This window comes from Diplotaxodon limnothrissa, linkage group LG22 (genome assembly GCF_057381915.1).
Source record: "Diplotaxodon limnothrissa isolate DT_005_m linkage group LG22, D_limnothrissa_male_GT1.1, whole genome shotgun sequence".
Lineage (NCBI taxonomy): Eukaryota > Metazoa > Chordata > Actinopteri > Cichliformes > Cichlidae > Diplotaxodon > Diplotaxodon limnothrissa.
In genome coordinates, this window is record NC_140616.1 from 22050139 (window position 1) to 22075693 (window position 25555).

Consider the following 25555-nt stretch of genomic DNA (forward strand, 5'->3'; position numbering starts at 1 on the left):
TTTCAAAGGGGAGTGCGAGAGAGAAAGAGGGAGAGACAGACAGGATGAACAGCCTGTCTGTCAGGTGTTGGTACTCACATTAGTCATGTTTAAAACAAAGGATTCTGGGAAGAGATGATGGCCAACACAAAGAGCATCAAGGCTCCTCAGTGACACCCGATCTCCTATTTTTGTGTGTGTGTCTGAATGTGTGTGTGTGTGTCTAGATAAGTGTGTGCGTATGTGTGGTGGGGGGCTTTCTTTAGGGGGTTTGGGGGTGCCTCATTGGCTGCCATGCTGAGGTCAACCTGGGGTCAGGACTTGTGTGATGGATGGACCACTGTCTCTAGACTACTAGCTAGTCCTCACTCCTCCTGTGGGCCTCAGACCTGCTGAAGTATCCTAGCTGTGCTCTTCTATTTTCACATCTCTTTGTATAACTCCATTTGGCACTCGAAGTAGGAGTGCTTCATCAAACAAAAGGGGCTCAGCGAAAACTGCAGACATCTCTTTGAGGTGAGTTCTGTTGTCAAGATGTGGCTGTGCACCACTTTACCCAGCCTTTGTTACTCATGTAACCTCTACTTTTCCTACCTCTAATCATTACAATACACATTCTGCCTTCCCTAAACTACCCTAGCGACCATGGTCTAACATGCCTGGCATGACAGACTGTTACTAACCACATGATGTCACCTCTCTTCTTGTTCCCCTCCTTCTCTTCCACCATCATTCTGTCAATCCCTCCATCGGCTCCGTCCCTTTATCGGCACATGGTAATGCACATCTGTCGATGGAGGAATTCATTTTGGCTGCCAATCACACCAGGGGAGTGGTCAATGAGCGCAGACGTGCCAATACCTCGACTACCCTGATAAGTGACTTCTGTCTCTCTGTCTCTCAGTCTCTCTGGGTTTCCAACACTTTATGTCTGAGAGAGGCTCTCTGCTTCATTTGATTTTTACTCTGTTGTGCCCTGTGTGTGTGTTTGTGTGTTTATCCACAGCTGACCATAAACAAACTCGACAAACTTGCTTGAATATGTAATAGCACAGTCTGCTTATTTCATTCATATGTAAAGCTCTGCAATCATCTTCACTGACCTTGAAAAGAATATTACTGTTTGTGGTCATATCCCCGCATCATTGTTTGCAATGCCTAGCTGATGTTTACTCTTTTTAATTTCCTGATTCTATAATGTATTTGATGTGTGCATGCAGGTGCACAACCACATGCACCCACTCTCACTCACACACATATACGCACACGCACACGCACACACACACACACACACACACACACACACACACACACACACACATACACACACATTGTAAAAATGTGAAGATGAAATGAACTTTGCAGAGTGTGAGGACATGACAATTATTTCTGCAGTTATCTGCCTTCACCTTGTATTTGCATAGGCTACTCAGCAGTTTCTCTGACACACTGGAGGAATGGAACTTAATTACAAAGGTTTTGAGCAACAAATTTTTATATCAGTGTCCAATTAAAATTTGCAATGGATGGTGTAATGACCCAGATTTTGAACTTTCTATAGTGTGCTTATTTTGAAACCCCATCCCTCTATTTTCCCGATTTTATCAGGTTTATCATAAATTAATAGTCTTTTAAGACTAAGACTAAGTAGAGATGCAATCTTTGGAGTTATATTTCCATCTTTCGTTTGTGTTTGCATATGTGTGTGTGTGTGTGTGTGTGTGTGTGTGTGTGTGTGTGTGTGTGTGTGTGTGTGTGTGTGTGTGTGTGCGTATGTGCTTGCACGTGCAAAATCATTCCTTAATGCTTTCAAACTGTCACATTTAGATTTCTTATATGCGGTACTGTGTTTCCAGGCGGATGTGTGTATAGACGTACAGATTTGTTTGTTCTCAGGTTTGTAGCCTGTGGGTCTTTTTTCATCAACTGCTTCTCTTTTGGCTCTCATAAATCATGCAGGAGGAAAGACACCGCCACAAATTATTTTTTATGCAACAATATAATGTAAAGTGAAAGCTTCAACAAGTATTTCAAAAGTATTTGTCAGTCACCACCAGGCAGTGTACTTGAGCCTTTAAACTAAATCACCTTTTAGAAATGGTCTGTTTCATAATTTATTTACAGTGTAAAAATGTAAAACATTTTTAAAAAATCCGAAGTGTTTAATTGGTTGCCGAAACAGTCTAAAATACACACTAATCACTAATTAAGAATCGCTCTCAATATGCTGCAGTAGAAGGCCATTAATACAGTTATTGTTAGTGAGAGAAGAAAACGTAAACAAAACAGAAAAAATGCATATTTCAAAATAAAATAGAAAAATATCTTTCAAATATTTTAATTCGGTTAAAATATAGTAAAATAATTAATTTTACTTTGATTTGAAACTGAATAAAAACGTAGACACTTTATTATTATTGTTGTCATGCAGTTTGCTTTAGAAGTTTATCATTTCTTGCTTATGTAGACTTTGGAGGGCTTCTTCATTGTTTTCCAAATTCACTTTAAATTTAAATATTGGTGAATGTTTGAGCTGATATTAATAACATTTTATTATTCTATTATTCTATCTCTTTTTTAAATGTTATGGTTTAATTTAATTATAAAATAAGTTAATCTTTTTCACAATTGGTGGATTATGTTTTGCAATGATAGTATTTCCCAAGTGCCTCTTCGTATTCGTTTACATTTATTTTTATTTATTTACTTATTTATTTTTTGTTTGCTTCGCAGTTTTCACAAAAATAAATTTACAATTTGCGTTTATGTAGTTAGGAAGACACGCCAGATATTTCAGTTGAAATTCAAACTTATTTTTGTTTCTACTGTTATTTGAAAAGCTAAAAAAAAAAAAAAATGCTGTAATTAACTCAGTATACTGGCACAAATATGCTTGGTCGCATACAAGACGTCTGTTTCAGTCACTTAATAGGAATAGGAATCCAATTCCTGCATCAGTTTGTTAAGTCATAAGCTTTAAACCTTTAGTCATCCGCACCAAAGCCCTAATGGTTTGAGTTAAACATCTGTCATCGTCCACGTGTTTATCTCAGGTCCTTAATGGGAAACATCAGCCGCGCAGTGCTGGATTCTGACGGTCGGACCAGTGAAATCGCTCTATCTCACTGCGCTGAGGTCATTTTTTTTAACAGTTTAACACGGAGTCTGAAAGTGTTTTGGTCAAACAGGCCGTCGTAGTTGAACTGTGAATGCATTGTTAAGGTGCTTGTTTACCCAGTAAACTGTTGTTTAGCTTTGGGTGGTGCTGTGACAACAAAAGTCAAACCGTGACCGAGGATTGACCCTTTTTTTCCAGTGTTTCCCCCCACTCTGCATGGCTTCTAGAGCGCACGGGGTCGTATAGGGAGCTTCAGAGAACCTAAAAACTGGGGTCCAGGGACACCCAAGGGTCCTTGAAGGGATTTAAAGGTCTGCTTTAACATAGATACTTTTCTTTCAGTGACGACATGGAGGTAAATTGCGTAAGACAAAAAGTATATAAAAAGTAAAGTTTCTTCACCATTAACTTACAACATAAACTAATTTTAGCACTAAAGTCACACTTTTCACCCAAAACAAAAATATTTTTAGGTAAAATAAATGGAGGTCAAACGTAAAGAATCACCGTGGAAAATCTGAGTAAGATAGCTTTTAAAAACGGCAACTAAACGACATTAGACATACTTATTAAAACCCTCCGTACATTCGTAATATTTTGGAACACATAGTGAATAAAGAAAGAAAATTAATTTAAGGTAAATAATACATTAATCTAAAGTCCGTTACAAGTTTTGGTGTTTCATAAATTGCAATTGAAATGTGTATTTCTATCTTATAAATAGTAGATCAGAAATATTATTTGTTTAGTGATTCGACCTTTTCCTCTAAACCTTCTCAGTATCAATAATAAAATATTTATTTTTAAAAATGTGTTCGCTTAAGCCATTTAACAAAAAAGCAGAATTGCGCGCATAATAAGGCACTGTAACTAACTACTTTTTAATTTAGTGTTATATGTTTCTTTGTGATCTCCAGTTAAAATCCTGGAAAAGGGGGGGGGCTGTCATTAGCGTTCATTTAAATGAATACTGAACGCTTGTATGCGGTTTTGGTAAATCTATTTTTTTTTTTTGATAATAAAAATAAAATGAATATTTCCAGAGGTTCGACATTTTCCCTCCAGCCCTTCTGTTCTCGATTACACTGGTCTCCAAAGCAGGCCCCGAGCAACAAGTCTGTGTACGGATTATTTATACCGAAACAACTTCTCGAAAAGCAAAATGAGGGTACCTGTAGTTACCAAAATAACCTTGTTAGGTTTTACACAAAACATCCTTTGTCCTCTGTAGGAAAACGCGACGCACCGCCTGCCGACAATAAATAGACGAATAAAAGACAGATTGTCCACATAACTTACGCTCCTTCTCCGTGTTTGTTAGGGCTGAATTGGACAGAGTAGTCTGCGCTGCTGCCTCAGCAGGTCCCCGCAGCTCAAATATAGCAGCTCCCGCAGGTGGATCCGAAGGTAAAGGAGAATGTTGCTCATTAATCATGGCTCTTTTGGCGCTTCTTTGCCCTTTTATGGTACGATGGCCTCGCATCGTGCACACCAGGAATTAAAACAACAAAAGAACCAAAAGAACCCTCTTTTAGTTTGAAAATGGGGATATAGGTTAGCTTGAATAGAGCAGTTTTAAAAAAAATGCATCCAGTTTTGCTCCCACTTAAAATGCATCATTGCACGGGTCGTTTATTGCACTCATAGCGTGAGTTTATTTTCCAAAGCAACATAATCGATATCAGATTAAAACTCAAATGACCAAATAGCATATTTTTAAATAAGATGAGCCTGTCTCTCTCTTCCTCTGACAGCTGACATAAGCTTGAAATATAAATACTCTGGTCAAAGCAGTGTTGTGCACACACAATTATGACATGCGATGCTGCAAGTTGTCACAGTTCGGCTTGTCATCAGGTGGGGATGATGACACCGCCGTGTAACTTGTGGTGGTGGTGGGGGGGTGACAGGACCAGCGGGGGCACCATGCTTGTCAATACCGTAACCTCGATGTTTTAATCAATAGTTTCTTTTTGTCCCTTCAATAAGCCAAGTGCTCGATAAGGTTGTCATCACAGATGACGCTGACGTCCTCGCTCTCATCTTTGCCCTGGATAAACATGCCTTTCTTATGCCAGTAAATCTTTACCCCGGGGACAGTGGCGCGCATGGCTGCATACATTTAGAGACTTTGGGGTTGAGTCAAGCAGACGCGTGCAGCTTCTCAGGGGTTGGAAATGAACATAGGTTTGCTTTTCTGTCTGCTGGGTTTAGGAACATTTTAACCCTAGCATTTGATATGACAACGAATCGAAAGTCTGCAGCACACTCTCCCCCTTAGAAATGACACATAGGAAAAAAAAACTTTAGAGGTAAACGCACTTTAATACACATGATTGACCCGTAAACGTCTCTTTGGACCAAACAGTTGTGTGCTTCACTCGATTTAACAGCTAGCAGGTTAAAGCTTCAAACGTACAAAGCCATAAAATGACTGATTCTGCAACTGATAAAACTCAGCTCCTCAATAATACATGAAAGCATTACGCATCATGCAAACCTCACGCAACAGACAAACAGTTGACACACACAGACCTGAAACACAGAAGAGACAGTGTTTAAGTGGCTACTGGAACAGTGTACTCATTAACGATTTGATAACCGAGGTTATCTCGTTGATTGTGTGATGCCTAATTGATGGCATCCGGTGCAATCAGACTGGCTGAGGTGCACAAGTTTGGCAAATCTGAGGTATTTGTGAGTGCAGATTTGTGACACTTGCCTCTTCAGAGGCAGACTTAAAGATGGCGCTGAGTGTCCCTTGCACAGCATAATTTTGGCGAATTGCAATTTCAAAAGCGAATGGACAGAATTTAACCAATGCACAGGGCGGCAAGGCTATAGATCTTGCAAACACAACACACAATATAAAACGAATATGGTCCAGAAGTGGTCCGTGAGTTCCCCAATAGTGCATTGTTCACATCATGTATGGGCACAACTGTCATCCATTAACAAATTTTTGCCTTTGATACACTTGTATGGAATTTGGTATACACAGGCCGCCTTGACCCATAGAAGTAAAGGGGTCACTTGACCCTCAGTTGGAGGCGAAAGGATCAGGCCCCGTGGAAGACACAGTGGAGGATGTGGGAGAAGGAGTAGATGGAGCTGAGATAGATTTCTCGGATGCTGCATCGTCCATTTTCTCCTGACTGCTGTCCGAGGATGTAAGTTTGGCTGGCAGCAGCCCTTCTTTCTCTCGCTTTTTTTGCTTCATCCTCCGGTTCTGGAACCAAATTTTCACCTGAGTCTCATTGAGTTGCAGCGCGGCTGCAATTTCTACACGGCGCGCCCGGGTCAGGTACTTGTTGAAGTGGAATTCCTTCTCTAGTTCCGTCAGCTGTTTGGTTGTGAAGTTGGTCCGGACCGTATTCGGCTGACCAGCATAGCCATACTCACCAGACCTCCCTGCAAAGAGGAAAACAAATCACTGTAACTCTGAAGAAGAGGGTTTTTTTTCTTCTCTGATCAGAGTACACATATGCCTTGAGACTATACTGTGTCTGTGCAACAAGGCTCAACTTTTAGGTACGAGCCAAATAGCATTAGCTACTCGAAAAAACATCCAACAAGGGCCTTAGAAGAGATTCAAATATTATACAACACATGTGTTATCACACAGGTGGATTACGTTAAAGTGAAAGGATCTAAAGTACTACATTAAAAGTTAAGTTCATATATTAGTGTTTCGTGTGCTTATTTTATTTTTTGAAAAACTTCCCAGTTTAAAGATTTTGGATCATTTATAAGACAGCATTTTTGTGCATCCGCACTTTCACCCACTATAGGCTACTTGGCACCAACCTGTTTTTGGTGGATTCCTCTTAACTTTCATCCAGTCAAAAGTCTGTGCAGACGATGCGCCCTCAGACAGAGGTGAACAGCAAGCCTCCAGATGAGCTGCATGCAGAGGTGACAGCGGATTTGAACACCCTGGATAAGGGGGCGCTTGCTCGTGCCCGCCGCTGTAGGCAGTGTGGCTATACTGCAGTTGACCCAGGGGGGCGGCACTGTAACCATGGCGATGCTGAGAAACCATGGAGGAGGAAATGTTACCAGAGTACATCAGTGGGCCGCACTGAGGGAACGCAGCTGCGGTGTCTACTTCCTGGGCGAGGGCATGGTGGTTATATGTAGTGCAGAAACTTTGGGGTCCATAGTTAGAGCTGCAGGCCGGGTGGGCCCCATAGGGGAGACTTAGAGAGCTGGCATTAGATTGGTACGACCCCGTCTGGTGAGAGACGCAGTCAGGAGAAGCTCTGCTCACCATGAAATGGTCATCCACCCCGCAGTTGTTAACAGTGGCCCCGCACGACTGGAAAGTTGTAATCCCGTGGTCCGAGTGAAAAGCCCTAACAGTGCATGAGCCACCTTCCCCGCTCATCACCGTGTAGTCTAAGAAACTGCTCATTGTAGCATTTTTTCTAACCGGAACGAGGGACCGTCCTCTGCACAGACAACCCCCTGATGTCTTCCTTTCTCCCCTCTTACCCCGAGTGACCGTGCCAATCTTTACCTATACTAGGTCTTATCAGAGAAGGGAGGGGGTCGCACGGGCCGATATCAATGAACGGGTTCTGTCACGTGGGCCCGGGTCAGCCAGTGAGGTACTTGTCCTTATCCCTTTAGCTGGTGACAGATTGGTGTTTGAGGGGCTATTTAAATTCCAAGCACTCGTCGATCAAGGTGACGCGCGTCGCCACTAATGTATTGGCCGAGCAAACAATGAGCTGCGAGGCAGACAGCGGTGGACAGCTTCGGGGTCGCATGAAGAGCGGGGCCACTGTTAAAACTGTTTCTTCTAAGCTCCACTGTGCGCTCTTCCACGACCACAGAGGGAGATTAACGTTTGTCCCTCTGCACCCTCGCCATGAGGACGACCTAGCACTCTGACCTCAGGTAGGTATTTTTGGAACAGAGACGAGAATAGGTGTGTGTGTGTGTGTGTGTGTGTGTGTGTGTGTGTGTGTGTGTGTGTGTGTGTGTGTGTGTGTGTGTGTGTGTGTGTGTGTGTGTGTGTGTGGTGACACGTGCGCATAACAGTTACGATTTCATGTGTATAACGGTGTCATTATCTTCTAGTTGGATGGATGGGTGGATGGATGGGTGCGTGTCACTGCCACGGGCTATCTGTGGGCTATTAATGTCACATTCCCTTGCGAAATGTTTCACTTCATGCGTGAACATTGAGAAAAATATTGTTACAGAGTGACGGTGAAGGGAAGCAAAAGACAGAAAACGTATCTCCCGTCACAGACCGCCTTTTTATTTTGCACAACTTTGTTTCCCCATCAAGGTCGCATTAGACGTATATGACTGCTCGCTTTGCCGGGAGGTCACAGGTGATGAAGCGACAAGACAACACATAGAACATTAAGATGATGTGGTATTAATTTCTTTCCACCCTCTGCTCCGGTCATAGGGTCTGCTATCCACCCTGATTTCACTCCCACATGTATTCATTATGCATGTATAGTGATCAAATGATCTCATAACGCCAGGCCAGTCGTGGAGCTAATGCATCCACATAGCCCGAGGTGCAAGTGTAGGCTGATTATCCTGTTAAGTTCATCAAATAAAGCTGTTGGCGAAATTAATGCCCACGACAAGCGGCGTTGAGAAGGGGTAGAGCTTGTGCGTGGGAGACTGGCGGCAGCGGCAGCAGATGCCCAACCTCTCACTGAGGAAGCAAAAGGAATGAAGCGGGAAGAAGGGAGGGAGGGAGCGAGTGAGAGAGGCTCACACGGAGGGATGAGCGCCCCCAAAGGTCGCATGTGGTCATGCACTCGAAATCTCCAAATGTTTTTAACCTCTGGAGAAAATATATGATCGTATTCTTGGAGATATTTCATCGCTATACATTCCAGGGAACACTTTACGCAGCGGTGGTTATGGATCAAAGACAGCTGGTGTTTTTGTCACTGTATCAATTATTTACAATTCTTTGCGCTGCTTTGACTCCACTACATGTCAGAGGGGACTACTAGAGCCCACTGTTTACGCCTCACTTTTAATTAAATAATACAACAGTGTGTAAAGGCGCCCCACGTGGACAAGCACATCATTCAGATGATGCTTACTCGTTGTTAATAATAAGGATCGTGCAATAATGTGAGATGTTATGCAGCAATACCACATAATTACTTTTTTGGAGGTGTTCATTCACTGAAGTTGTTCTAGTTAAGAATTTGACTGTAGTCTGATATTGTGAATTTTGACACAAGTAAATGATGCGGATGCTTCTACCACTAGTATGGCAAATGAAATAGAAATGCATACCGGTAATCGCATAACGATGATACTTCAAAGTGTTTAAAAGATAAGAGGTGCAAACTTCCCACCAGTTGGAGGGAGGGGGGAGTAGGGTCAATACCCTCCACCCATTACTCCCCTCCCTTTCCTCCGTCTTCCCAGCTGCCTGTGAAAAAGTAGTGAGTGGGCGCAGTGGATCTTGCCTTGCCTGATTATGGAAACTTCGCCAGGCCTCGGAGCTTTCTTGGCTCTTTGTGTGTGAACGCATGTGCGCAGACAAGGCGCGCTCTCTTGGAATGATTTGGTTAAACTGGCCCTGTGGTTAGTCAGAGTGCAGGAGTGCAAGATCTGCCCCCGCTTTTACCCATACATCCCCTCCTCTCCTCCTCCTTAAACTCAAACACAGACCACTTGCTCAGTAAGACTAATGTCCAGCCAGTCAATGAGCTGCTTATTGCTTCCAGATTATTCGATAAACGTTGGAGCCTCTGAATGTCGCGCGTGTAGATGAGTTTCTGGATCGATCCGTGCAGGCAGGCTGCCTATGCGGCTTTCCCTTCTTTCCTTCTTTCTTTTTAAGCATGTTGCAGATAAACCTGTTTAAGTGGACTATAACTTTTTTTTTAGTTGAGCTCATAAGTGTTTCCCAAAGTGAAATCAGGTGCAATACAGCACAACAAGACACTTTATAAGCCCTTTAAAACAAGTGCAAAAGTGATTGTAAAATCCCCCCCAAAGTACAGATACTTTCTTAATAAAGTACGCCGTGATGGCCGACTCTGTTCAATGCAGCAAGCAGGCTCTTACTGGTAATTATTTATCTGATGAATCGCATTTAGTCCACGAGTAGTCTGTTTTGAGTTTAGTCTACTTTTAACACACGAGGGAAAGTGTGCGACTCATAACCTGAGCAGGCTGCTACCGCTGCTGCTGTCGCCGAGCCAGAGCCGTGTTTAAACAAGCTATAAAAATGAATTATTACCAAACGCATGCAGAGAATCAGCCCCTTTTAGCCCAGGAATTGGGGAGTCCCATATGAAAATGTAAGTGGGGTTTTATTTGTGCACATTACGCCACAATTGGTCTCCTTAATGTCCGTCTCATTCATGCCACGGAGTGATTTATGAGCTCCTGAAGGCAAACATGGCTCGCGTATTTGCCTGCAACATGCATACAATGTTAAGAGCTCTGTCATGCCTAGATTCGTGTTGCCATATTTGCTGCTTTTCCCCCCTCTCCCACTCTCTCTCTCTGCAAAATAGTTTGAAGGAGAAAATAAAAAAAATCCGTGTTGGTGCTTAATCAAACAGTGTAAAACCATCTTTTTATGTTTAAGTGTAAATGCGAATTATCCAAAAGATTTAAAGAAATGCTGCAATTTTTCAGTGTTTTTCTTTTCAGTTTGTGTACAATTATACGTCATTTGACTTAATAAAAAGTGTAACCTCCAAAGTTTTAAGATTTCAGGAAACTGATTTAATTTTTTTATGGTTCGGCAAACTTTTCAAAGAAATTTTAGTCCTAGGGAAAAAAAATTACACCGTGTGTGCCTTCAACGACACTTCGAAGTCTAGCCTATTTATATTCATTGCCAACCTGTTGTTAAATTTGCATAACGTCTCTATCTCTCCATGTCCTACTTCTTAAAAATTATTTTTATTTTGTATATTTTTCTACATGAATAATTCAAGCAAAAAGAAAAAGAAAAAAAGGAATGTCTGGAAAATGGATAATAAATCACTCAAACACCAGAAAAAAGAAGATTGTAGCAAGTTAATTGTATTCTAACAAAAATATCCAAGACATTGGAAGCTATACAAAAATAAAAAGGACCAGGTTCCATAGGCCTAATATTGTATAATTATTCACAAACACTCATAATTTCCATTCCAAGAGAACAAGTTGTTATGGTAATTACAAGCCACGTTTAAGCTGCTTCAGTGATTTAATCTCATCCTTACCTTGTATTAATCGTCAAGTCAAATATCAACAGAATAAATGTGCCGAATATACAAATAACATCGGGGTTAATGTTGTTGTAGCCTGATATTTATTGTCCCGAAAGAAAGAAGGGAAAAGGGTTATTTGATTGATTCTAGTTAATAGTTCAGATGCTGCAAGTCGATTGTAGTTAGAGACTCCGAGAAAAAATAGAAACTGTCCGTAGAAATGTCCACGGGGCTGTCCAGAGACTCTGACAAGCTCGGCGAGGCTGCATCGGAGAGCTGCAGGCAGGAATCCGAGGAGAAAGGTTGAAAATCGTGTAAAGAAACATCCAGGGCCGGGGGACTGTCGCCATTGTCCGGGCCAGATGCCGAGCCGGGGCCCATTGTTGACATGCAGCCCGGAACAGTGGGTGACGGGTTGGGAAAATGTTTCAGATTTTTGTCATTGCTGTTCAGCGGCGCAACAGCAAAGCTCATCGACTCTCCATTGTGGAGCTGCTGTGTGTTGTTTTGAAAAGAGCAGGTATCTCTTTCCAGTAGGGCCCCGCTCTGCTCGTACTGGGGGGCCTCGTCCTCTTCCTCGCTGTGAATGCCGTCCTCGGCGCTCAGCCCCTTGCCGTCCCCGTTGTGGTTCTCCTTGCTCTGGGTCTGCCGCTTGTGCTTCATGCGTCGGTTTTGGAACCAGACTTTAACCTGCCTCTCGGTCAGGTCCAGCAGGGCCGCTATTTCCACCCTCCTGGGCCGGCACAGATACTTGTTGAAGTGGAACTCCTTCTCCAGCTCCAGAAGCTGTGTGTTAGTGTACGCTGTTCTCAGCCGACGGGAGCCCCCTCCTCCCCCACCGCTCTCCACGATCTCAGGCGAGCCTAGAAAATAAGCGGCACAGTAGCATGGGATTAAAAACGCAGGACCCAGCAGTTACATAACCCTGCTGCTCATAAATCTAACGTTATGGCTATCACAGTCCACCAGAGAGTGGCTCACAGCACGCTGCAGCAAAATGGCCGCTGGAGCTATACTGAACCAAACTTATACAGCCTTCACCACCCCCCTAAAAATAAATCGTCGCTCTGTAAAGATCTTCATCAGATTGTTTTATAGATAAAATAAGGCTCAGCGTGAGCGTGAACTAAACTCAGTGCACTTTAGAAGCAGTGAGGTCCAGGCTGGTGTGGGATGCTAATGAATGCTCCAGCTGCCCTCCTCGGCAAAGGCACTCCATCACTCTTCATTACTGTCACACATCAAAACTCTGCCTCGGCTAGGGGAATAAATCATCTTACATCACCAAACTTTACCCAAACTTTTTTTCGCTTCCTTTTATTGCTTCACACACAATAACTGCAAAGCAACAACCATAAATCTGCCACAATGAACCGACTTAAAGCCTATTTGTTGTTTTGAGGAAGGGCCTTTGCAGGTCTTCAATTTAGCACCAGAGAGTGAAGATAGATCACAGCAGCTCTTTCTGCTTTGAAATAACCCACCTTTCGGAGAGAAGCACACGGGTCCGTTGGAGATGGTAGTAGCAGTGGAAGTCGGCAGGTGGTTCCTCTTGGAGGCTTTCTTCTCCCGCATCCATGGGTACTCCGGGGGTAAGGAGGCGGTAGGCAGCGGGCTACATCCGTCGGGGCTGTGTCTAGGCCGGCCATGCCGCGGATGGCTGCCCGGGTTGAGGCTGGGAATGGTCTGCTCAAAGGGAGGAGGAATCAGTGTCGGGCGTGAAAGCGTCGAGCTCTTGATTGATGAACTTTGAAATGAATCAGCGACAGGGGGGAAAGATGTCAGGCACTCAGCAAGCGACGGCTGACTATTGATAAAACCGCTCTCTCGCTCGAATTCGTAATTCATCTCCTCTCCCTGAGAGCCGAGGAAAGTTTGCACGCGTATTTCTTAAAAAATATTGCAGCTCAGTGATGACGAAAAATTAAAAAAATCATCAAAAAAAATCTCCTTGTGGTGTTTTTTTTTTCTATTTCACTGATTACGGCCGTATGGGGACCGAGCTGCTATTAAACTATTGAATTCATGGAGACAAGGTTGAAATTGGACCGAATTGCCTGTCACATGATTACCTCTGCCCAATGACAATTTGGGGTTTAATCAAAAGAAGCCACTGTCTGCCTGATTGATCCAAAACTCTGGTGAAGAACGCCTCGCTCAGCTGGGGGGGACGACTGTTTATATTTACATCTTTGTCTGCTGAGTTTATCCTCCTCTCGCCCTGCAGTCCACTCCACTAAGCTACAAAATGTGTTTTTTAAGAATGGCTGACGCGCTCACTATTACAGGGAAAGAGCACAGCCTGGGTGCGCGGATTCGTGCACTCCTCTTTCTCGTCTTTCTCGTATTGTTTGAGGATGTCAGTGGAGAACGCCCCCACCACACACCGCACACACACACACACACACACACACACACACACACACACACACACACACACACACACACACACACACACACACACACACTTCACGCCAGTAGCCCAGCTATTCATACAATCAAGAGTCAGCCTTCAGAGGTGGAAAAAAAAAATGAAACGCTCAAAACTGATTTTGAGATTTCTCGACAGAAACAAACCACAACAATGAAGTCTGTTCACTGTGAGGTGAGTTTGGACACCAGGATGAATGTGATTCTTTAAAGGTTTCATAATAATGACATATGCAGTGCATCCGCTGGCATGTGCTGCAATAAAAAGGCCCATCCATAAAGTTAATACTGACAGATATGGCACGTTCAGACCATTTCACCAACCCATAACAGTGGTTGAACATTTACAGCTATTGTGCAGAAATTTGCGCAGGGACACACAGGCATGTGTTATGCATATGCGCTCGCAAACAGTGTTATTTTTGTTATTATTATGATTATTATTATTACTATTATAGGCTTTTTATGCTGACTTGACAGATATGATATTAAGGCACATGGCAGTTTCGTTTATTCCACAAAAAGGTATTATAACGAGGTCATGCACGCCCGTGTACGTGCAGCTACTAACAAATATTATAGTAAACCCACAGGAGCTTTTTCTTTTATTATCATTGTTGGTGTTGGTCACAATTTTCGATAACTAAAATCTACCATAATTACTGCCTTTGCACATCTTTGAAACGGTTCCTTTTTCATATTAAGCAGGAAGCCACTCCACAGGCTAAGCCTGGATTTACTGGAAGGGCACTGGTTACAGTGCTGAGAAAGCCTCTCATTGTATTCCCATTATCATTTCTACCTGAAATTTCAATGAAGCAAACACAGTTACAATCGACCACTTACAACGAATCCATTTGCAGCGTTATTATGCGGATGGAAATGTTATTGAATTGCCCTTCCCCGCCGTGTTTGGTTTCATGCCTCTTCCAGAATAATCTGTGAAAACCATGTTTGAGATATTTTTTTCGTTAGGCAGCACATACCGTATTTTCATTTTTAAAAAAGTGGCTCGGTGAGTAGGAGATGGAAGAAGAGAAGTGGTAGGCTTCTCTCAGTTTGTTGCTTATATACCAAACAAAGAGTCCTGGAAGCCTGCGCGCGATCAATCTTACTCGCCAAAAGGTCTGACAGCTCGGTGCCCTCACAACACATTTAAGGCTTCTAACTCTCTGCCGGATCAAATGCAGGCAGGAAGCCGGTGAGAAACACTGGCCCCTCAGATTAGAACCAGTTTCTGTTCACAGACATAGTCTAGCTGTCGCTGGAGGGATATTTTTAAAGATAAATACGAATCCAGCTACACGAGATGCCACCATTTCCTTTTTTATGAGGAGGCGGTAACGCGCCAGCGGTGAGTAGGGCGAAGCAGCGTGTTCACCTGGCTTTTATCTTTGAATTCTCAATGCGTTTTAAACTACATTCACTTTTCGTTTAAGTAGCATCTGAGAAAGCGGGGTGACGGACGGAGTTGCTAGGAGCAAAGACGGATGACTTTTTTCGGGGGAATTACGCACAGGCTTTGTGTGAAAGAAAAGGAGTGGGTGGCTGCATTTTAGTGGACCCCAGCCTGTCCTACACACTTATCTTTATAGCAGGACTGATTTAGAACCACTTTCCCACGGATGTAAGATGCCCAAGTCTTCTCTTTCACTTAAAACTATATCAGCGTGCTACCTATGGGTTAAATCTTTGCCTTGTTGTTAAAGCGCGTGCACGCGTGTGCGTGGATGTCTCTGTGTGTGTGGCTGTGTTGGATGCAGAAATACTCAATCCATCAGCTTTTTTTTTTTTTGCAGTGACACACCATGGTTCAATTGTTCTAGTTTTGCCTGCTAGCCATATGTCAGGGCCAGTAATGTTCATGCCCACTTAAATCAATCAGTTTGGCCTGAAATTATAATAATAATAATTATTATTAAATAATAATAATAATTATTATTATTATTTTGCACTAAATAATAATAATTATTATTATTTAGTGCAAAATTAAAGAGAGCAAATAATGTAGCAAGTGTAGAAAAAAGTAGGCTTGTAAACATTTGTTTCGAAATAAAAGGAGCATGTTAAACATAATGATGTATACACTGTCCACATTTAGTTAATTGCACACCCAAAGTGTAGTCTTTTAGCTCCAGCTGTGTCTCTGTTGTATACTGGAAATTTATAAATACTGAAAATGCCTGCAAAAATTCTAGGACCGATATTAAAATGATAATACTAACAATAATTCTTGTAGCACCTTTTTAATTTTATAAAAGTAAAAAAAAAGAATATAATGTCCTGTCTTTGAAAAAAAAAACCTTTTAAATTGATAATTCCTTTTGTTGTAGCCATCTTCACAACGGAGCTGCTTCGTACCGAGCTGGCTTTACCACTCTGGCATCTGCAAATCTGTAGAATAATGAGACCAATAAGCCGCGTTATGATTCTAGTTCAGACTATATCCTCTCTGACCGCATTTGACTGACTGAAAATATCAGCGGATTATTTTTTAAACGATTTCTCATTTAGCTTGTTGTCTTCTTGCAGATTCTCCAGAAGGGCCCCGGTGACATTTTTATTATTATGGATGTGCCCACGCAGATGAGAGGAGGGGAGAGGGCCACCCTGGAGTTTTCTTCACCTCGAATCAAGTGAAGGGGAGGAAAATAAAATAAAATAAAATAAAACAAAAAAGAATGCATCGTTTATTACGCATTTTTACTATATCTGCCAATATTTGCCTGCATGTTATTGGATAATATTTATGGCCAATATTCCACGTTATGTTGTATGAAAAAATAGAAATATATTGCCACTTTATATGTGTGATAGGCTACTCTATGATTTATTATTGTTAAAACATTTTTGTTTCTTTTCTTTTACGTCTATTTGCCTGACTATATATTTGGAAACTGATTAGATTTTTTTTCACCTCCATTTTATTGCAGAGAAACCTAAAGATGTGTATTTATACTTTTTAGTCCACTTCGTGATTTGTGATCGTGTGCAATGCTTCTGCCAAGTCTAAATTAAAATCGAAGGCTATGCTTTCGGTATATTTCAATTCTTTTATTTATTTGTTCTAACTGGAGCAGCATGGAATGTATGACATCGAAAAAAAAGTTTGTTTCTTATTACTTCAATAAAGAAACAGCTAACGTAATATGTCCTTCTTTTCCACCCTTATTGCATGACTGATTGACTTTTACATTCGCTGAGAAAAATAAAACACCTCCTTCGAAGAAGAAAAAAATGGAAACATAGCCTCTAACAGGAACATGGGTTTTCTGCTGCTGAGGAGCTAATACAGACTAACATGTATGGGCTGAAAAAGGGCCGAGACGCAAATTTTCCACCAACCTTCTACCCACACAAAGATGGAGGGGGTGTCAAATAATACTAAAGGACTCTTTCATCTTTCACACCAAACAAAATAAATAACATTAGAAAGTCCAAAAAATGGAACAAAACACAAGCAAGGGGGAGGGGTTGCCTGTAAGCTTATGACCCTTGCTTTTGAAAACGTATTTTCCCTCTTAATTCCAACTCGTGGCTCTTGAAGGACGCTTACACATAAGTGCAACAAAATGCAAAATGCAACAAAAAAAAAGAGAGAGAGAGAGAGAGAGAGAAACATAATTCTTCAATTGCGGATAAATAAGAGGACGGACAAATTCACATTGAAAATTGATAACATGTGTTCATAATACCCTGTTTGAGTTTTTGATTAGAAAACATTTAAAAAAGATTAAATAAGTCTATGCATATACTGCGCCCCCCTCCCTCCCCTCCCGCGTACAGCCCAGATAAAGGTCTCTGTGAGACAATGACACGAGCAAATTCAAGCAAGTCGTGATTATTTTTCCTACGCTACTTCACACACCAAAAAAATTAAAAAGGGGAAAAAACTATAGGGAACATAAACAAAAGTAGAGAGATTGTGGGAGCCGTGAGGAGGCGCATAAACAAAGCAGTAATATGTCTGGAGGTGGATAAGACAATGGGCGGAGTGATCCAGGCAGCGCCACTGCTACAGATGAGTCAGTTTGGGCGCTTCCTGGATTCTTCCCTGAGAGTAGTGCGGCGTTAGGTCTGTGTACGTCGGTGTTGGATCACACACTCCGTGATGCTGACTGTTACCCATTGTGATTGCTCCATTATACTCCATGTTTGCGGACGGTGGGTGCGTAAGGTGGGCCAGACCGAAAACAGAGGCCCCAGAACTAGGCATTGAGTCGATGTAACCTCCGCCGACATAAACAGGGCTGCCTTGCATGTGCGTCCCGTAACTGCCATTGCCTTGAAGGGGATGCGCGTCATACTCGGGCGTGGCAGAGTCGTTCCCGGGATACCTCTTCTGGGAGGGCGGGCAGTTGTTGAGGGAGTTGTTTAAAGGAGGGGGGTATGACGTAGGCATACCGTATGCGTTTTGATGAGGTTTACTGTAAGAATTCGGCGACTGGGATTCATATGGAACACTGTTTACGAGAGAATGCATAGAGTTGAGGTATCCGCCTCCCACACCGCCAGCACCAGAAGCTGGGCCCACGGGACTGCGCGGGGACTGTCCACCGGGAGAAGGCATCATTCCGACGCCTTTCTGATCCTTCTTGTATTTCATCCTGCGGTTCTGGAACCAGATTTTGATCTGTCTCTCTGTGAGGTTGAGCAGGTTCGCCATCTCTACCCTCCGGGGTCTGCAGAGGTACCGGTTAAAGTGGAACTCCTTCTCCAATTCCACAAGCTGAGCGCTAGTGTAAGCTGTCCGGGCCCTCTTTGATGCTGCTGACCCCGGAGGGCTTTTGTCTCCGGGGCAACTCTCCACTGTCAGGATGAAGGAGAGGATGTCAGTCAGTAATTCGTTATACAGAGAGAGGTACAGAGGCAAAGACAGGAGAGTGAAGGCGACATCATGTGACAACACATAGCTGTTAGCAAACTCTGCGATCAGGAGGGGGCGGTGGTGTTGACTGGGGAGTTTACTAAATAAGTTTGCCCACTTAAATATGTATCATAATGATCACTAACACTAATAACGTGCGTATGTGCGTATGTTCCAAACATCTCAATATTTCTAATAAACCCATTCCCCTATGGCAAATCACAGGAGTTATCATCAAGGCTCCATGAGCCAGCTAGTTACATGCACAGCTTCACAGACTTCCAAAAATAAAAGTGCAACTGGACAATAATGGCTCAGTATCTGATATGGAATCAGGTAACCTCAGGTTTACTACTAAAACATCTTGACCCTAATTTTCCCCCACAGTTGCAGGGTAGCTCACACATAATGCAAACACAAGCATTATGTATTCCTCAGGGTGTATATAAAACAGTTCGCCTTGCCCTCACTGATAAGCTTAAGAGGCTGGATCTTGGCTGCAGAATTGCAAGGTGCTAGTCTACTTACTGTTATGGCAGGCGGCCAACATTTAATAACTATCACTGCCTTTCGCCCAAATCTAAAGTAATAGCAATGCAGGATGACATAATCTGGTCCATTGTGTTATGTTATGGATGAGAAATAAGTGATCACGTGGATTTGACGTAATGCCTTAGAATCACACGATTATTACCGGATCGGTTTAGTTTTACTTTTTTGACGACTTGATTGTCAAAAGGCCACTTAGTTTAGGTCATGCAAGATCCTAACTGTAACGTATGTGTCAAGCACTATGCATCTTTCCTACGTGAGTAACAGGTGCGTATAAATAATTTTCATGATAAATACTGGGCGTTCTTCGAACTCATTAACGCACCCTACCAAGCACAATTCAGGCTGAAACCAGTCTGCTTTGCATTTTAACTAAAAAATAAAATAAAAAACAGAGCCCTGATCCACCCGATCCGGCCTGAGTTGTCCAGTGAACAAAGAAGTTTCTGGAATTAGTATATGCGTAAAATGTAAAGGACTTTCCAAAGTTGTTCATAAAGCCTGGGCTTTTATATGTTGTATACGTCATGAAGACTTCTTAACAGCGTAACAAAGTTATGAACATTACGCATTAACTGAAGACTGCTGCTTAATTTATTAAGAAAATCCTCCAGCTCGCAAAAGGTCTTTGAAAGCAATTCTGAAATTAACTCTTCGTTATGGAAGTAAAAATAAGACTCTTCAAACCACTACAGTGTCTTCATCTTGACAATGAGATCTCAATAATAAGATTTGCCGTTCTTATAAACCTTGAACGTGCATCAAGGGTTTCCATAAATCGGCTATGTGATGCTGAAAACAAATTAAAAAAAACCTTTGGTGCACTTGAAATAACTAAACTTAATGAAAAGCGCCACACTGCCTTGCAGTTCAGCGATTGCACTTGGTAAGATCCTGGAATGTCATTAGATTATTACCCATTTATTTTTACAGAAAGGAAGAAGAGTTGACTACCCAGAGCTAAACTCAGAACCCCTGACCCCGAATTTCCCTGGCGCCAAAACAGCAGGTTCTACCTTGCGTGCATGAACGTGCGTAAAGGGTTGGGACTTGTTAAAAAACACACAAAAAAAACACCTCTCCTGATACTCATGAGCCACGCGCCTTTGCTTCTATTAGTGCACTATAACCTGCACACCGAAATTAAAGCATATAGCCACTGAATTTACAAAATAAGAAGTTCGTGGGAAGATGTGCATTTCGAAATGTTTAGCTTTCCTCTAAGTAAATACGGACCATCTCCCACACATGCACACTGACCCACAGAGTTTTTCGCTAATCAAAACAGCAGGACAAACTGAAACAACTGTTGTGTGTATTTGTTGTCTGTCCAGGACCATTATGAGATCAGAGGAGAGGTGTGTTTACAGTAGGGACAGGTCAGCTGCAGGGCAAAAGAGACAACAAATGGTGATATCTACTGTTAATGTGGCATACAGTTTTTCCGCAGTCTAAAACGTCATATTGCGCAAATAATTTGTAACAATCCTTACAGATTTTGACCAGGATGCAGTGTAGCCAGTCTGTCAGTTTACACTGCACTTCACTACAACTGCAGTGTAGAATAAATAAATGTAATAGTAAAGGGTATGTGTGGGATTATGGTAATTATACATTACAGCAATAGCAATGTAATTCAATGACACACTGATTATTAATGATTTAAAACATTTAACAACTTCCTGTCCCCGATGCAGAAAACACACCATTGTGACCTTCCCAGGGGAAGTATTGTTCTGTTGTGGGCCCACCCCCCTTTCCTCGTAAGCCCTTACCTGCTCACCCCCTTGTGCATTGCATCCTCTCTAAACCAAACTTGAGCAACTTTCTGGTTGCAGACCAACAAAGAGTGTGGATATTAGAGGAGCAGTCATGTTAATGCAGTGAGTACCTGAACTGGAGCTACTGGTGGGTTTCTGCTTGGTGTTCTGACGGGATTCCTTCATCCAGGGGAAGATCTGCTTGCTGCGAGCGGTAGAGGTCGGGGAGTCGTTCTTGGCACTGACTGGTTGGTTGGATCCGTTGCTTGTGTTTTGGCTGATAGCACCGGGGGACTGTGAGGGAGGGGGTGGGCCTGATACCGGCACCTGCGGTTGATTGCTTTCGGGATGAACCTTGGACTGCGCCGCCTGAATGGCTGTGGTCCTGTCGCAGCTCTCCGCCATCTCCCCGGGCTTTTGCAAAGCCACGGAGCCGTCAGGAGACTGCAGGGAGCAGGCAGGTCGATGGTACTCACTTTCCACATGAGAGGCCCGGGGATATTGGACCTGATTGGCATCATAACTGAAGCCATTTGCGCTTTGATATGGGTAGCCACTGTAAATTGCGGAGCTGTCGTAGTAGGTTGCCTTTTGCATCTCGCCGTTTCCCAATATTTATTTCAGAAACTGACAGGGTCTTGACACCCTTGTAGAATAACATTGGCACCCCGTGGTCACGTGACGCCTCTCCGCCAATGGCCTCCTTGGGTGAACCTAGGGTTACAAGAAGCACTGTGAGGAGAAGAAATGGTGGCGATCCATCTTACTTTTCAATGCAGCCCTGACACAGGAGACTATGGAGGCAAGATAGGGCCAACAATTCTGTGGACTATTACCGTTTACCTTATGGCTTACACGGGGCACAGAGGCACGCACTAACCTTGTATTACCATCTGTGGCGAACATAAAACCATTTTAAAAGCATTTCAGACTGTCAAATCATTTAGAAACGCGAAAAGACGACGGGTGGCGTTTTAAAATATTTGATTCTAACTAACAGTGAAGCAGAATATAGTTAGAGTAGGCCTTATGGAGAAATGCGCTGTGGAAATAGCTTGTTAGAGGGTTACCACACAGGAAAATAATATTTCTTTTACACTGTTATTCTACCAACAGGGCTGTCAACGGTGTATCTAATTTCCTGTATAGCGAGTGAAAAACATACCGTCGGATCCACAAACCTTCAACCTTTTATTTTTTACTTTTAGAAAAAATTCATAATTTTTAAGAGAATAAAATATCCCTGAGCTTGCCACATAGTCTGTCTCTTTTTTTTATCCCCCCCCCCCCCCCCCCCTTTTTTTTTCTACGTTTCCTCATAATAGTAGAAAAACTGTAAAGGCCCAGAGGAAACCTGAAAAACCGGCCGGCGTCCGTGCATCTCCATGCCCATGGTTTGAACTTTGTTCCATAGTAGGCCCATAATAATGGCTGCTGTCGCTGTCTGAGCGGCGGCCGGTCGCGGTGATATATGAGGGCGGGGGGGTCAGTGAGCCGGGACTGCCCGCTCGGAATGAGCGGCCCGGTGAGCAGCCAAGCCCTAACAAAGCAAGTATTAAGCAGACAGAAACCCGGGGATGGTACAGCTAGAGGCTGCTGCTGGAGCACCATAATTCATGTAGGTAACCTCGGGGAGAGACTATAAACTATGATAGACAAACATCACTGCTCTTTTGGGGGAAATCTTTTTATAATGGGACATTAATGGGACATTAACAATGAGACAGTGGATTGAACAGCTATTATTATTATTATTATTATTATTATTATTATTATTATTATTATTATAAAGCTAATGATTTTCAGTAGAAATAAAATATTCCCATTCATTTTCGCATTTGCTGTCTACTCTGTAGATTCTATAGATTTAGCCATTATACATCGTTTGAATAAAGCAAATAAATACATTAAATTATATATATATATATATATATATATATATATATATATATATATATATATATATATATATATATATATATATATATATATATATATATATATATATTGCATTTAACACAGTTGAGATTTTAACTGATGAGTCGGGTTGTTTTATGTCTGATAGCAAAAGTTACCCGGGCAATAAAAATGATTTAAAAACAGGGTTTAAAACAAAAAGGAAGCCCTCTTGCATGTTTCATAATCCATAGCCCCGAAGCAGACACATAACTATGCGATGCATCATCATAAAATGAGCACACGGAAAATGTAAATGTCGAGCAATTCTGGCCTGTGCCGTTCTGCATACAATAACAAAAAGCAAATCAGTTTCAAAATGCCCTCAGCGCTGTTAAACCGCAGACTGAAAGGACGTGTCTTCACCGTGTCTGCACTCGTGATGACCGGGAAAAGATATCACGAAGCTCTGTGGTGTGTATCTCCAGGCGAACCATTGCGATAGTCATAAACGGCAGAGAAAAGAGAGACAAAAGACAGACTTGAGCTCTCTGCGCAGCCCCTCCGCTCCACGCTGGAGAAATCCGGCCGCCTGACTGTGTGTGTGTGTGTGAACTCTTCCTGAACCGAGATCTAAGTCATACGGTGATAAATCACCGCGCGACATACAAACTCAGCCATTTACAACCGAGGGAGCCTATTCCTGGCCTGCTTACCTTATCCTCTTACGACGAATGCAGAGCACCAAGCAATATTTTCTCATTCAGCGACGAAATCGATCAAAGCAGTAATCCAGAGAAAAGTTTAAAGACAGGGCTGACTGGGTGAAGCAGCGGTAGCAGACTGCGCCCTGCCATACACCGAGCATTAGCAGCCACAACAACAAAAAAAAAAAAAAAAAAAAAAAAAGGAAGAGCCAAGAGAAGCCCCCTTTTTTTTCCTCTTTTCCTTTTTTCCTACTCGACGTGGACGGGTAAACCGAGATTACGAAAGCAGGCGTGAGCTGTCGGGTCAACGAGATAAGACTTATCTGGCCCCAAGATTGAATGTATCGTCCTGCTATAGAGCTATGACCAGGGCTTCATAGCAATATTAAAGTCGGCCAAGGCTATGCTGGTGTATGTGATCCTTCACTAGTACCATGCAGTCACCAGTGAACTGCCCCGAACCAGAGCGTCACCATAGACAAGAAAAATTATGCAAATGAAGTAGCGCCTTGGAAAGCCTGTTCAAATCAAGTGGTTGCCTCTCCTCCTCCCCCAACCAAATGAGGTAGTGCGTCTAGAAGAAAAAATATATACATATATATATATTTATATCTCTACAAAAATAGCACAGTCCTTCCCTAAAGTGTTTTAAATCTTTTCTGTTATTATGTACTCCGTGGCCTGCAGTGGAATTATGAACCCAGTGAATGAGATGGGGGGAGAGAGAGAGAGAGAGCTGGAATACAAAGGAATAATCAGGCCCCGACCATGCTGCATTTCCATTTCCATGGGACATAAAGGGCTTCTATCCACGGCTTAATCATTAACCCACATTTCTGCACATTTTGGCGAAAAAAAAGGAGACAACAGTGCGTTTTCATTTTCTGCGCCAGGTACGCCCTTTATGGCTTTTTAACACGAGAATAAAATAAATACCGAAATACACCGAAATACTGCGCACACGCCGAGACGCTCTCACACACGCACACACAAATATCTGTACATATAGTTGTGCTTTCAAATAGCTGAGATTTATGAAAGCATGGCTGATCAAAGCTGTATTCGATTTATATCAACCCCCTCCAGTAGCATGGTGTGAAAAATGGGCACAAGTTTCATCACCAAAAGGCAAAGTGGAGGACATGCAGCGAGGACCAGGGGAGAAGAGAGCGGCAGCAGGGGGAATCCCTCAGCATATTAATGCTGTCTTTTGCAGCCAAAAAGAAAGCCTGAGAAAAGTAGATTTATGTCCTCTCAGCTTCCCCGGGCTGTAAACACGTCCAGAGCTGCAGCTTCTCTGCTGGTTTCAGGCTCTGGGACAAAATTCAGTGACACAATTAGAAACTGTAGAACACACGGACGGCGTGGGAGGTTGAGTGGGACCCAAAAATTCACATGTGAGGGTTTTTTTAAGCTAACTGCGCTTTTTTTGCCCCCCCCAACCAAAAGTAGCCAGTCTGTATAATTATTTACTTCTTTGTGTTGTGCTAAAATGCTGATTCGACTTTCTCTTTAATGTGGCCCTGAGGAGAGGGTTAAAAGTCAGCGGGGCTCGTATACTGCCGGACATAATAAGGCGCAAAATGTGGGAAGGAAAAAGAAAAGAGGAAAAAGAAAGAAAGGAATTTTGATAAAAGAAAAAAATATTTTCAAAAACTTCAGTTCTGTAAACTGTGGCAGCTAGAAGCAGATGGCTTTCACAGAAAGTGGTTTTTGAAATGAGTAAGGCACCGCTCCAAGAGCTGCGATTCCTCTCGTCACTTTTATAGTGACAAATTGCACCACAAAGACAAGTGGAAGAGAAGGAATTATTGCTCTCGGGCTGGTCATATTGCTGCTACAAGGAAATGTACAAGCCATAGGCTGCTTCTCTATCCCTGCGAGTGCTTCGGTGGGCGTGTGTGGTGCTTATTAGAAATTGAATAAGGATATCACCATCAAGCATTCATAACACAAATCAATAAAGATATATGGACTTACCGAAGGCAGTTCAAGGTGTCTGGGAGACCGTGCGTTGGCCAGAATTTACTAAGCTGGAATTC

At 42.7% G+C, this 25555-nt stretch overlaps 3 protein-coding genes across 4 annotated transcripts; all 3 read right to left on the reverse strand.

Moving 5' to 3' along the window:
• Window positions 1–6137: 6137 nt before the first annotated feature.
• hoxa1a (homeobox A1a) lies at window positions 6138–7514 on the reverse strand. Its single transcript, XM_085346055.1, has 2 exons — window positions 6905–7514; window positions 6138–6508 (listed from the first exon to the last, which is right to left on the reverse strand). The coding sequence occupies exons 1-2, from the start codon at window positions 7509–7511 to the stop codon at window positions 6138–6140; spliced, it is 978 nt and encodes a 325-aa protein (XP_085202181.1). The 5' UTR covers window positions 7512–7514.
• Window positions 7515–11123: 3609 nt separating this feature from the next.
• Window positions 11124–13152, reverse strand: LOC146609936 (homeobox protein Hox-A2a). The gene is made up of 2 exons (XM_085346665.1): window positions 12786–13152; window positions 11124–12164 (listed from the first exon to the last, which is right to left on the reverse strand). The coding sequence occupies exons 1-2, from the start codon at window positions 13147–13149 to the stop codon at window positions 11452–11454; spliced, it is 1077 nt and encodes a 358-aa protein (XP_085202791.1). The 5' UTR covers window positions 13150–13152; the 3' UTR covers window positions 11124–11451.
• A 4423-nt stretch (window positions 13153–17575) lies between these two features.
• On the reverse strand, window positions 17576–25555 carry hoxa3a (homeobox A3a). 2 transcript variants are annotated; one of them, XM_085346662.1, is made up of 3 exons: window positions 25494–25555; window positions 21042–21624; window positions 17576–18540 (listed from the first exon to the last, which is right to left on the reverse strand). In XM_085346662.1, exons 2-3 carry the CDS (start codon window positions 21505–21507, stop codon window positions 17747–17749), a joined length of 1260 nt encoding a protein of 419 aa, XP_085202788.1. In that variant the 5' UTR covers window positions 21508–21624; window positions 25494–25555; the 3' UTR covers window positions 17576–17746. The 2 variants fall into 2 exon arrangements, with proteins under 2 accessions (XP_085202788.1, XP_085202789.1); XM_085346663.1 differs by lacking the exon at window positions 25494–25555 and adding an exon at window positions 23523–23652.